Source organism: Xiphophorus hellerii, chromosome 15 (genome assembly GCF_003331165.1).
Source record: "Xiphophorus hellerii strain 12219 chromosome 15, Xiphophorus_hellerii-4.1, whole genome shotgun sequence".
Classification (NCBI taxonomy): domain Eukaryota; kingdom Metazoa; phylum Chordata; class Actinopteri; order Cyprinodontiformes; family Poeciliidae; genus Xiphophorus; species Xiphophorus hellerii.
The window spans coordinates 16,331,634-16,345,156 of NC_045686.1; the positions used below are offsets into that span (position 1 = coordinate 16,331,634).

The 13,523-nt window shown below is 40.3% G+C and overlaps 1 protein-coding gene across 5 annotated transcripts in view; it reads left to right on the forward strand.

The window, feature by feature from the left end:
* The window catches only part of sgk1 (serum/glucocorticoid regulated kinase 1), a 33,820-nt gene extending 23,119 nt beyond the window's left edge, over positions 1–10,701 (forward strand). The window contains exons 1-11 of one of the 5 annotated variants that reach the window (XM_032584719.1): positions 5,066–5,159; positions 5,347–5,460; positions 6,754–6,829; positions 7,033–7,108; positions 7,222–7,410; positions 7,529–7,660; positions 8,453–8,689; positions 8,783–8,878; positions 8,986–9,141; positions 9,232–9,321; positions 9,948–10,701. In XM_032584719.1, the coding sequence (XP_032440610.1) occupies positions 5,436–5,460; positions 6,754–6,829; positions 7,033–7,108; positions 7,222–7,410; positions 7,529–7,660; positions 8,453–8,689; positions 8,783–8,878; positions 8,986–9,141; positions 9,232–9,321; positions 9,948–10,115 (1,245 nt within the window). In that variant the 5' untranslated portion in view covers positions 5,066–5,159; positions 5,347–5,435 and the 3' untranslated portion in view covers positions 10,116–10,701. Of the gene's footprint in view, positions 1–2,106; positions 2,258–4,923; positions 5,160–5,346; positions 5,461–6,143; positions 6,645–6,753; positions 6,830–7,032; positions 7,109–7,221; positions 7,411–7,528; positions 7,661–8,452; positions 8,690–8,782; positions 8,879–8,985; positions 9,142–9,231; positions 9,322–9,947 lie in introns of those variants that run through there. The other 4 variants (XM_032584717.1, XM_032584718.1, XM_032584716.1 and 1 more) reach the window with 4 other exon arrangements.
* Positions 10,702–13,523: the final 2,822 nt, after the last annotated feature.

The window sequence follows — 13,523 nt, forward strand, 5'->3', positions numbered from 1 at the left end:
TTGAAATGCACAGCTGCATTTCTGCAGTTTGTTTTAACAGCAGAAAACTGGGCTAGCAGCTCTGTGCAACTGCATCGATTTTAGTTTAAGATCTGTGTACTCCTCATGGAACATTCCCAGGAAGAAATGTCACAAGAGCCACTTTTTGATCAAAGTGCTTCAGACTGGCCGTGGACTGACAGTCAGTAAAGAGAGCTTTTTTTTTTTTTTTTTTGGAGCACTGAGAGAATCCAAGCAATTATAGAAGCTGCTGACAACCTGCTCCTGTGGCCTCTGCAGTCACACCGCTACACCCTGTCTATCCTAGTTCAGCAATTAGAGGCTTTGGGAGAGCTTAAGAGAGGTACGGTGTAGCATATTTGAGTTATTTGCAACAAATTAGTCATGAGTCTGACAATACGAGCAAAACAGAACCATTAACAAAACAGAAGAATTATGATTGCATAATCTTACAGATATTTTTTTTTTGTAAAAACAAATTCTGTAAAAAAAAAATATATATATATTTATATATATATGTGTGTGTGGGGGGGGGGGGGGGGGGGGGGGGGGGGGGGGGCATGTGGGCGTGTGTGGGTGTGTGTGTGTAACACAGAGCTTTTGGTTAAAAGGATCCTTAGTGAAAGCAGCAGTAAGTTTATCTTCCAGCTGCAGTGCAATGAATCAGCATTTATGCTCCAAACTGTTGTGCTGCTCTTTATCAGGCACTATTATTTAACCTGTAATTAAGCCTGTATTGGACAGTGTGCGTGTGCGTGTGCGTTGGCGTGTGCATGTGCGTGTGTTGGCTCGTCAAATTTCTTCTCAGAACATTGTGCCGTAAAACTCACTTGTACTAGCCTGCCTCGACAGCATAACAGGCACACCTACTCAAATGCACGCACATATTCACAAATAATAGGACAAACATATACTTTATAAATCCTTTAAAGATACTTCATATGCGAGTACACTGAACATTCTGAGGTGTTTGTTTCAACATGTCAGATGCGGCTGTTTAATGATAATGTCATGACCTGCCGTTGGAAAAGAGGTAAGAAGTCCACAATTCTTTATAACATTTCAATCTATCTCCATTATTTGCTTAGAAATAATGATGCAAAGTGTGGTTGCACTAATCTTCGGATCCCTCGGTCCCCTAGACTTTGACTAGGCCATTTAAACTTATATGGTTAAATATGGACTTCTGAAGTGCAAATGGATAGCACAGTTTTCAAAATGTTACTTTGTCAAAAAAGTCAAAACATAAAAAACCATGGAGAAATTATTTACCATTTTATGTTTTTTTGTCACATAAAAAGTTATATATGTTAAACTTTGTGACTGTAATGTGGCAAAATGTGATAAAGTTCAAGGCTATGAATATTGCTCATCTGCTCCAAGAAGGTTTAATCTAACCTAACCATTAATTTCAAGAAACATAGCATGAACTTTAAAGCAGATTTGCAGCAGTCCTGCTCCTCCAAGAAACATGCCAACAAATATTTCTTAAAGAACCTCAAACCTGGAAGCTCCAACCCACATGACTTCCCATGGAAGGAGCTGAGATAATAAGTAGGCCACATATATATATATATATATATATATATATATATATATATATATATATATATATATATATATATATATATATGTCCATTTATACAATAAGGGCTTAGCTGTCCTCCTTAGAATAAGAGGGTTTTATGTAATGCTATCACTGAGGCTTATTCACATTCATCAGCAGAGCGTCTGATTCCCAAACATCCTCTTTATCTTCGGCAGAAAAAGGGTCATTACCACAAAAGTTTGATGGACAGATGTCGTCTGACTCAGACAGGGTGAATACGAGGACATTCTGAGTGAGTATAGTGAGTGGGATTTTTACTACAGTTCTCATGTCCCGCACCAAAGCAAACCCTTTATGTCCTTTCGCAAAATGGCCCACAGAGTGTTATGGAAAGTGTGTGAGTCAGTGCCTTTGGTGGGTTTGAACACACTGCCACCACTACTTGGTTATATAACCCACTCGTGCCAAGAACACATATAAAGAGGGGTAACAAATAATACACAGATTGAGTGTTGTGGAGCCTCCACTTGTTTGGGGCCTGAGCACAGAGCAGGCTGTGAATTCAGAAACAAATGAGAGCCAGAGAGGAAAAACACTGGGAGGAATCGCCCCCTCTCTTCTTCCGCCGCCTCCTTCTCGTTTTGTTCCGTTCTTTGGTATTTGAGCCTCAGATGCAAACTCGACAGAAGAACATTTACTCCAAGAGAGGTAATGTAGAGTCTTTTTAAACATCCTTTTTAACCTTCAGCTATATTCTTCTAAAGGATTTTGCCAAGAAAAAAGAACCTTGTCACCGCTTATTTCTTTGCTTTCCAGGTAGTTTTATTATTCTCTCTCAAGAAAAGAGGAACACTTGAGGCTCGGCACGTGTTGTTTACCCTTGCTGATCTCAGTTTGTGTCCCGTGAGGATGATGTCTTTGTTCCTTGTGCTGGGAAAGATGGCACCGCTGCCACCTGCGCTGTCTCAAGGCAAAAATGTCTTTGTCAAACTGAACAGTATAAAAGTGTAGCAAAGTTTCTGGCTGTGCAGCGAGAAAGAGACATGAAGGACACCTTGAAAGGGTTTAGAAAGAATGCCCTTTCACTGTCACTGCTTTGGAAAAATGTATTCCCGGTTGTCTCTCTGCAGGTGTGCTTTGTCCTCCAGCTTCTCTTTGTGTGTGCGCTTTTGACTCCCCGCAGGTTTTATTTGCCCCTCAGCTTTGTTCATTTATGTCTATGTGCATCAGGTGGCTGCAGCGGACAGTTTAATGACAGCTTTGACCTGAATTATTGAATAAGAAGTGACATCAAAAAAAAAAAAAAAGAAAAAGAAAAAAAATGAGGGTCATTTTTAAAAATCCATCCGCATTAGTTTCCTTTAAACTATAATTTAGCTTTGGTGGCTTGCCTGTCTTTGGATCTCTTTGTCCGTCATTTAAATAATAACTGTGCACAGTGCAGCTGAGACACAAAAGCATGAATTTTCACCTCCAATTTTGTGAACAGTGCCTTTCATGAACTGCCTTTAATAAATCATCAGAGGGTGAAAGTCATCAACTGAGATTTTGGCTTTTTCACTACATGGATTTTCTCTTGGCTCTAAAACTTTGAGGTTCTAATTGACACAAAAGAAGACACAAAAACAGGCCTGTTCTTGGCATCATACAAGTTTTATGTTTGTGATATTACTGTCTTAAGAACTAACTGAAGAGTGGAAAAAAGCAAACAAGTGAGCAAAAACAAATGATGGACAATTATAAGGATTATACATTTGTTCCTGTTAACTAGGCTTTGATATCTCTGCTTTAGCTGTGATCTTTTCAATCAGATTGAAAATTCAATCACTAAAATGCCTGTATCACAAAAAAACGTAATAAAAAAAAGGATGACTTACTTATTTTCTCCATTCTTTTCATCGCACCTGAAAAAAAATCTTCCAAACACTATTCTTAGAAAACATTTGGGTGTGTGCACATGGCCAAAATATTAAAATAGCACATTTATCAGGAGACAGGGTTAATAATTATCAATGGTATTTCTTGTCAGCTGCCAAACCTGAACCCCCTACAAACCCAGTAAATTTCCAAAGCAGAGTCCAGTGCATGTGTGAACAGCCTCAGCTGGGAATGGTGAGAAGAAACAAGCTGGGTGAAAGATCTGTTTTTCTAAAGCAGAAAGATTTTTTTTTATTGCATTGACAAACTGGGAGAGTTGAACAAATGCAATTTGTGTACAGATTGCATGCATTTGATTTGAATAAGTTCAGATTTCTGAATAGAAAATTGGGAGGTTTGACAACTAAAAGGGTTTTAAAGGGCTAAGTGAAATGTGAACTGATTATTAATGTTTTAAGTCTGTCCACCCATGTTATTGAAAAGAAACCCAAAATAAGAATTGTTTATTTTATTAGGGCATAAGACTTTGATTAAATATGAGTAAGCATCCTAAACTTATCTAGATAAGATGGCATGCAAACATTTTCCCTGCCTACCAAGTGTGTACTCTCAGCACACACAGATAACTTTGCTCAAAGTGACATGGCCTCAATTAGCTTGGATTATGTGCCTCTCCACTTCTACTCCACACTCTGTCACTTTAATCTCTGAACACAAATGGTTCAGGAATAGAACTAGCCACTTTTGTGTGATTGATTGTGCAATAGTTTTTCAAACTCAGTTTTTTCTTCCACTCAACCTTACATTAATATGCTTGGATACGGTTCTCTGCAAACAGCCAGTTTCTTCAGCATTGGTTTTATTCACATATGGTGTGCCCAGCTTCCCAGTTATAAATACAGCAATAATATATACTGAGTCTAGTATCCAAAATGGTTGTCATGCAGTGATGAAACTAGCTCATATAAACTTTTATTGGCTCTTCTTTATCTGATTAAACCAGTATCACTCACTGTACTGCGAAATATCAGTTTGTGAACATATTGTGTTGAGTTTTACAGCATAAGATGAAAAGAAGTATATTACATTGTTATGTATTGCGCGTAGAACTTAAATCACCAAAAACAAATCTGAAATTTTTTGGAGTTTAATAACTAATACGCTACAAAATTCCTGTTTGTATGATTCAGTTTTGAGCTAACAATGTACTCCATTCTTTATGCAATGGATGGGATTTGAAGTGAGATGAGGATGCTGAAGCTGGATTATTGATTTGGTTTGAACAAACCCCATCTGGGTGTTCTGCTGGTTCATTGACATTTTATTGTTTCTTGTCATTTATTAAAATAATGAGAAAAAAGGGCTTTTAAATTGTTCTGTTAACTTTCTAATGAAACAATCGTGGATGCTGCGGCTTTTATGAGGGTTGAACTTGACAGTTGATCTCACGGGAAGCATTTGAAGGCTCCATTCATTCATCGCACCCCCTCCCTTGCGAAAAGTCATGCAACCACCCGTGAAACACAAAACCGTGGAATGGAAGGAAATAGAGGCGGTGCGTCTCCGCCCTGATTAAAATGAGAAAAAAAAAATGCTGAAAGAAGCTCTCCAAGAAGTGGAATGCGCTGTAGTTTGATTACATCGCTACCGAGGAGCCCGCAGCCTCTCCGCTTTCTTGTGACCCGGGAGTTAAAAAGCATCCTTATGAAAGACAAAACGGCCTCATTGACCTGTAAGTATAAAAGCATTATTTCTGGGAAAATCACCAATCATGTTCTCCTATAAAGTAGTTAACAGCTCCTAAGCCACTTTCTGTGCCTGATTGAGAGAGGGAAAGCGCAAGCAGACATGAGTTGCGAAACATTATTCGGCGATTTGGATTTATGATGCAGTTATCCATGGAAACTCTTCGTTGATAGGAGGTCCAGTTGCTATAAGTGCCTCGGCAGCCTTGGCAGCTGTCTCCTGTGACTCGTTGAACTCTGGAGCTGCTGCAGGCAAAGCGTAAATGAGAACTCATTCGGAGCTTAAAGGTTCGTTTGCGTTTTTATTACCAAATGCGGGACCTTTATGCTTCACTGTAATACTCAAGGCTGCGTCTGTCACCGCTGTTTGATGGGACGTTTCCAGTGAAACCTGTTCACCGCCGGTTTCGACGTCTGCGTCTTTATCCATTTTACGCACGGTGATCTGTTCCTTGGGACGAAACTTGGCAATGGATGGTGATATCTTCTTACGTAAAGTTCACTCTCATTCCTCAGAGGGATGTAGGTTAAACTTGATCCAGGTGCTTTATATAACTGCTCCTCACTTGACGCTCCAAACTTAGCGCAAAGTGGTGTTTCTCTCCCCTTTTAATCACATTCTAATTGACTTCTCGGAGTGCTGTGATTTTTTCCTGAGGGGCAGCTGTTGCAGATTGTTTCTTCTTCCTTTCAAACGAGAGGTGTTCAGGAGTTTCTCACTCTGTACTTTTCCACTAGCAGCGGCTTTTCTTGGCATGTGGCCTCCCCTCTGCTCAGGCTCTCCCTCCCCTCCTTCCCTTCTTTTGTGCCCCTACGGCACTCCTCTGTTCTTTCAAGGAAGAGCCAGGCCAGCAAAACCGATCAAATTATTTCTTTTTGTCTTGCAATTAAAAGTGTATGTCCGTATTTTTGTCGTGTTAGTATGATGAACTTAAAAAAAAAAAACAGTATTCAAAACTGATGCAAACTCATATATTTATATTCTAGTTTGTATTTTTAAAACTGAAATGTTAGCGGAAGATTTTATTTTGCATTTGCCGGTTTGTGCGGACTTAAGATGTTGCATAACCAGAGCAGTCACAGAATTGCACAAACCTATGCGCAAGCAGAAATGTCCCAGTTAGCTGTGTTTAGTAAGTTTTTTTCCCTAAACGCCAATGACGCAAGCGCACTGGAAGGTGCGGCACTGACGCGTAAGCGCGCAGATGCCCTCTATTGGTCTAAAATGGATGGATCACCTCATACTGTATTTACTAAAGCTGAGTGTTTCCACGCCTTCCAGCAGGCGTGGCCAGCTCCTCCCTGTTTAGGCATCGTTATAAAACCGGGAGGCGGCGTACAGTTACAATTTGTATTTTGGATTTTGATGAGTGCGGAGCGGATCTTGACACTCATCATGACGATTAAAACAGAAACAGAGAAGCCTGCCTTGACTTACTCAAAGTCGAGAGGACTTGTGGAATTAGTCACTGGTACGGACTAAGTCTTGAGGCGTTAAAGTGTTTCGTACCCTCATCAGTTTTTATTCTTGAAGCCTTATGTATTTTTTTCTTCTTTTTTCTTCTTGGTATTGTTTTGCAGCTTTTATGAAACAGAGGAAGATGGGTCTGAACGACTTCATTCAGAAGCTCTCCACCAACTCCTACGCCTGCAAGCAGTGAGTACCATCTGACTCATGTTATTGTTCTGCCTCCCCCAGAGGACAAAACGTTGGGAAACCCAAAGCTGAAAAGCATGTGGTTTGTCCTCCGGTGGAATTTTCTGACCTAATCAGACTCCCAAATCAGCTGCTTGATGTCTCAGAACAACTGGTTATTGTTTTCTTTTGTGCTCAGACTTTCTGTTTTGCTTTTCTTCCAGTCCTGAAGTGCAGTCGATTCTGAACTTGACTCCTCCACAGGACCCTGAGCTCATGAACTCAAACCCCTCTCCTCCTGTGAGTAGTACACTTGCACTCAGCAGAAAATGATGGCCTGTTTTTTTGCGGGCGTCTTCTGCAGCAGGGCATTCTGACTAAACTTTCATCTGTTCACATTTTCATCCTCACAGCCCAGTCCATCCCAGCAGATCAACCTCGGCCCGTCATCCAATCCTTCAGCCAAGCCCAGCGACTTTCACTTCCTCAAAGTGATCGGCAAGGGCAGCTTTGGCAAGGTGCTGCTTGCTCGTCACCGCACAGATGACCAGTTTTATGCAGTCAAAGTTTTACAGAAGAAGGCCATTCTCAAGAAAAAAGAGGTAGGTGATGACATGCCCTACATTTAGAAATACGCACATATAAACAGCCAATGCGTCATGAGGTGTGTTTGTGATAAAGCTCTCTAAGCCCCGCTGCTTTGTTTTGTCTTCCTTTCAGGAGAAGCACATCATGTCAGAGAGGAATGTATTGCTGAAGAATGTCAAGCATCCATTCTTAGTGGGCCTGCATTATTCTTTCCAAACAGCAGACAAACTTTACTTCATCTTGGACTACATCAATGGAGGAGAGGTGAGTTGTTGTGCTTAAGTGTATCCCTAAGGGAAACTGAATCAAAAGAAGTAAAGGTGGTAGAGAAGACAGTTTGCATGCACTTTATTTGGGTAGATTTTTAAATAAATTTCAAAGTGGAAGTAGAGAAGGAGCCACACAATACAACACCCTATCATAACGAAATGCCGCAGAGATAATGATGAAGCAGGGAGAAAATTTTAAAGGGTGAAGTCTGGCAACAGATTTTAGAGAATGACTCTCGTCCCAGTGAGGCACAGGGGAAGACCGGCAGATTTTTCTTTCCTTTTTTACTGGGGGGAAACACCTCTCAGGAAACCATGGGGTGGGCTTGGACAGCAGGGAGAGAAACTCAGCTCCAAAATTAGCAGCGCCACAGAGACTGTGTGTGTCTAATGGAGCTAATTTCCTGCAATTGTTGCACAAGCAAAGACAGTGCTGATTAAATATGAACCTCATCAGGAAGTGGAGCACATTTACTCTTTCTTTTTTTTTCTTCTCTTTCCCTTCATCCTGCTGCCCTAGCTCACCGTCTCTCTCTCTCTTTCTCTCCACCTTTGACTTTGGTTTCATCTGTCAAACCTTTTTAAGCCAGTCACCTTCCTGCCTTTTCAATTCCTCCCATCCAGTTTCCTCTCATAGCTCTGTCTTTTTGAAATTATTCTTTTCTCCTGTCAATTCTCCTATCGATTTCTTTCTCGTTCTTCCTCTTATTTCGACATTGTCATTTCAGGAAAGCAAATATTAATATAAAACCTTTATTTTTCCTTGTGTGTTCTTCTTTTGTTGCAGCTGTTCTACCACCTTCAGAGAGAGCGCTGCTTCCTGGAGCCCAGAGCCAGGTTTTATGCGGCAGAGATCGCGAGCGCACTGGGATACCTGCACTCCCTCAACATCGTCTACAGAGACCTGAAGCCGGAGAACATCCTGCTGGACTCACAGGGCCACATCATCCTCACAGATTTTGGCCTGTGCAAGGAGAATATCGAACCCAATGGGACCACGTCGACATTCTGCGGTACGCCAGAGGTAAGGAGACATTGTTTGTTTTTTTACTTGTAAGTCTTTATTGCTGCTGTTATGCCAGTGGTTTGAGTTTAATTCCTTTGTTTTTCTTTGTAGTATTTGGCTCCTGAGGTGCTACACAAGCAGCCATACGACAGGACAGTAGACTGGTGGTGCTTAGGAGCTGTTCTTTATGAGATGCTGTATGGCCTGGTAAGTAGCTCCTAATACTTACAAAGTCTCTCCTTTAGATAATACACACTCAACGCATAAACAATGCTTAGTTGATATTGAATATTTTCACCTTGCCACCTCTGCAGCCGCCGTTCTACAGCCGAAACACAGCAGAAATGTATGACAACATCCTGAACAAGCCTCTGCAGCTGAAACCTAACATCTCCAATGCAGCCAGACACTTGTTGGAGGGTCTGCTACAAAAAGACCGCACCAAGAGGCTGGGCTGCACAGAGGACTTTGTGAGTATTCATACATTTGTTTTACTGTCCATGTGCTTATATGTGTTGATGGACAATTTTGAATGTATTTTTCTTGTATGTTTTCCTCAGATCGAAATCAAGAACCACATATTCTTCTCTCCTATCAACTGGGATGAGCTTAATGCCAAGAAGATAACACCTCCCTTCAACCCTAATGTGGTAAGATTCTTAAAATGCTTTTTGATTTAGTAGACTATTAGGCATGGGCTCTTTACTGGTATCGAGGTATTACTGAGGTGTTGAACAGTTATGGCTCCAATATAGCAAAATACATTTTGCTCATGCTGTTTCTATGGTTCAATGTCCTTTGAATTAGGCGTCAGAGTTATTCTCAGTGCATAGAGTAATGCAGCATTCTCCATCCTGCACATGCTGCTGTACACTAATAACCAGCTGGCTGAAAGATGGCCACAACTTTTGCTTTGTGCACAAGTAAAATTTCTAATTTCCCTTCTAGATATTCTGACTGCTTACAGAAAAGACAGACAGATAGATAAGCTGTGAGGCTGAGGCTGTCACCCACTTATTTGAGTGCAAGTCAAAAAGCTGCTTGCCAAGCTGTTTTAAATAGCATGAATTTTGTGTCATCACTTTGACACCATTGTGAAAATTTAATACCGGCCCAAACCTAGTTACTTTATTTACTCCCTTATTTGTGCTTACGCAACAAGATCAAAGGCATGAAACATCTGCTGTGTGATTCTGAGCATGTCCAGTTATGGCAAAGTGCTGGAAAGCGTCACTAATCCCCTCTCTCTCTCTTTTTCTCGCTCTCTCTCTCACAGACGGGACCTAATGACCTGCGGCACTTTGATCCGGAGTTCACGGACGAACCGGTTCCAAGCTCCATCGGCTGCTCCCCAGACTGCGTCCTCGCCACTGCCAGCATCAAAGAGGCAGCCGAGGCCTTCGAGGGCTTTTCTTATGCCCCATCCATGGACTCCTACCTATAGGATTCAAACACAGGCACTCAGTGCGGACACTGGTTTTCACTCACTGGACATAGATTCACTGTGCCATGTCAGTGGACTTGTGTCTTGATCCCTTCCCATCAGATTGATGGTTTACTCCCAAACCAGGCCCTGTGAGAGCCCATCAACAGCAAGTGTACCTGTCATCTTCTCTCCAACACTTGAGTGCATTTCAGACACTTGCAAAGAGGGAATGTCTGCTGTAATTAATAGGTTGGGATTGTTTTCCTCCATTCCTGAGTTCCCTTTGAGTCTTAAATTCCCACACTTTACCTGCTAATGGAAGATTTTTGCACAGAGTTCAGGCAGCTGAACGGCTTCCTTTATGTCCCAACTGACAAGCACACAACAAAACGTCCACCTTTTGTCATAAGATGAAGGCTGGGCAGTAAAACAGTAAAAAAACAAAACCAAACCTGGAATAAATTTCCATTCCATGTAGTGAAAACATCTTCCCTCCACTACCCTAGGGGGAGCTACATGCTTAGCTTGACCAGAGATGTTATACATTTTTGGTGCTTTTGTTTGTTCTCTTGTACTTTTTTTTTTTTAATTTAAAAAAGGGAGTCAGAAGAAGCTAAATGTTACAGAGGGGGGCGTTTCATTTCTCTTAGAGGTGCCTGTATTTTCTCTCTCCATCAGAAGTCAAGTCATTTGGGTTTTTTTCTGTGTGGGCGCTGCAGTTTCATCTACCTAAGGCAGGTGAACTGAGATGAATTATCCCACTTTACTGTATGTATATACATATATATATATATATATATATATATATATATATATATATATATATATATATATATATATATATATATATATATATATATATTTTTTTTTTGTAAGCATCTGAGGATGTAGCACTAAGTTCGAACTTGTTTGACGAAAGGACTCAAATGATGTTTCATACCTTCATTTGCACATTACTGATGGAGAGGTGAAAAGAGAGCACTGCTGCTGGGCTGAGAATGAGCGGCATGTGTCGAGGAGAATTCTTCCCGTACTTTTAGCTTGCCAGCCACGTCCCCCCTCATTTAGTCTTCCAAATTGCCTCACACTGATGTAACGACGGCCTGCAGACAGGCTCATAAACATTCAAACTGAACATTCCACTTTAATATTGCTGTAATGCATTTTTGACGGTATTTAAGTTTCTTGTATATTTGGAGTCATGTGTACTAGTTTTAATGTATATTGAACAAGAAATTGACTAAAGGTATGCTTTAATATGTATATGTAACTATTCATGTTTAATGTACTGTAAATTGTAAAATTGTTTATGTGACCATGTTTGGTTTGCAATAAAAGTTTAACTTTATTACATGTTCTATACTGGCATTTTCTTTGTGTCTTATCATATTTAGAGAATGTCCATTGAATGTTAACTGTGAATTTCCATTCTGCCTTTTGGGGAAAAAACATTAGTCAATCAAGGTTTTTTCTTAAAGTTACTGTTTAAACTAAAGTGTGTGAGAAATGAAGCGCAAAGGGTGACATTTGTTGGAAATGACTTGAGCTGTTTGGCTAATGTCCCAGATTACAGCGGACTTTCTCCCCCTTAGCACATCAGCAGTCTTACACAACAATCGGTGTCATATCCAAGTGTTTTGAGTCCTTGAAGTGCTAAGTAGAGGGGGTTTAAAGTGACTGAAAACATGCTTAAAAGACATCTAACAAAACTTGGTCTCAGTCTCTTCACATTCGATTGTGGAGTTCAAAGCAGGGGTGTTGAGATGAAATGGCCCCCTGTTAAAGTTCAGATCCTCCAAACCAGCTTCATCCTGTTCAGAGCTGCATGTTTGTTGGAGCTCACCCCAGATGTCATTGACTAAGAGGTCAGTGCACACCCTTTATAGGTCACCAGTGTTGTGTCTGTTGTAAGAATGTGGTTTGTTGCCACACACTGGTGTATGTCTGTACCGGCTTTATGCATCTCAGCACTGAATTGTATGACAGCTAACCTAGGCTAAATAGTTCAAGACAAGTCAGTTTGGACTTAGCATTCTCAAAATGCCTCGATGGGATTGAGTTCTGGACGTTGACTTAGCCATTCTAACTCATGGATGTCCTTTCATCTAAACAATTTTACAGTAGCTCTGTCTGTGTGTTTAGTGTTATAGTCCAGGAATGTGAACCAGCCTCTAAGAGATTTAAGTCCATCTACTTTAGCAATTTCCCCACTTTGTACTGAGAAGGTAATTCATCCATTTGATTCAGGTGTTGAACAAGGGACACATCTAAAAGTTGCAGGACTCTGGCCCTCAAGACTTGGATTTGAGGATTCCTGGTCTATAAGATGCTGTTAAATCTTTAATGTCATCTAATAACCTACAAGGTCTTCACATCATGGTTTTATTGATACTACTCTTAGATTATACACAAACTGGCTTTGTTTATTTTGTTTGATTGTGTTGGACTTTATTGTGATGAAATTTCCATTTATAAAACAAAACGAAAAACTTCTACTTTCAACTTCTGCTCTACATTGTGTTGGTTCATCAAATAAAATGCAAAGTACCTATAATTCTATAGCTGTAACATGAAAAATTCAAGGGGCATACATTCATTTGCAAGACACTGCTAATACACTATTGACCCTCATTAACTCTATTTACATCAAAAGAAATGCTAAAAACAGCCAAATCCTACACATGCATGGCACTCATCTTGCTAACATTTTAATATCACTTTTTAAAAATGCACTGGCCCTGCAATGCACATTATGCAGCCTCTATGATCCACTGCCATCTCCTGGCTAAGTCATGTAAAGAAGTCACATGAATATTTCTTTGCATCTGACAAAATTGTCCAAAACACATTGAAACTGGAGCTTGATTTAAGCAGTGGTTTGTTTTCTGTAGGAGGCTCGTGTCTAAAACTGATGTCAGGAAAGGGTACTTGAAAATCTGCACTCTGTCTTTTATGTCTGAATATAAATTTTGTTTTCCAACTTAAATAAATTATGTTTCTTAGATGATTTTACATAGTTTTAGGTTAAAAACACTGTCGGTTTAGACAACTACAGATAGCAGTGTGTTCACTAGATGAAATCCCAAAGGAAGTTAATAAGGAGTTAATTTAGCTTGTTTACCTGCTTTCTTTGGCAGCATGGCAGCATGTTAAATATATTATTCAAACAAAGTTTTTTATTCTACCATAGGTAAGCAAACCAGCCCTAAACATTGGAGGTATAACATCTCAATTACAAGTCAGGTGAACTTCCTGCAATGGATGAGGGGTTCAGGTTAGTTAGTGAAAACACAGAGATTTGGTTAATGAAAATAAATCTTAAATTTACATGGAATCTTACAAACACTGTAGGTTGCAATAACAAACCTGGAGAAGAACAACGTGAGAGCAAGGGTCAAAATGCTGCAGGCAGGGCAGATGGAAAGT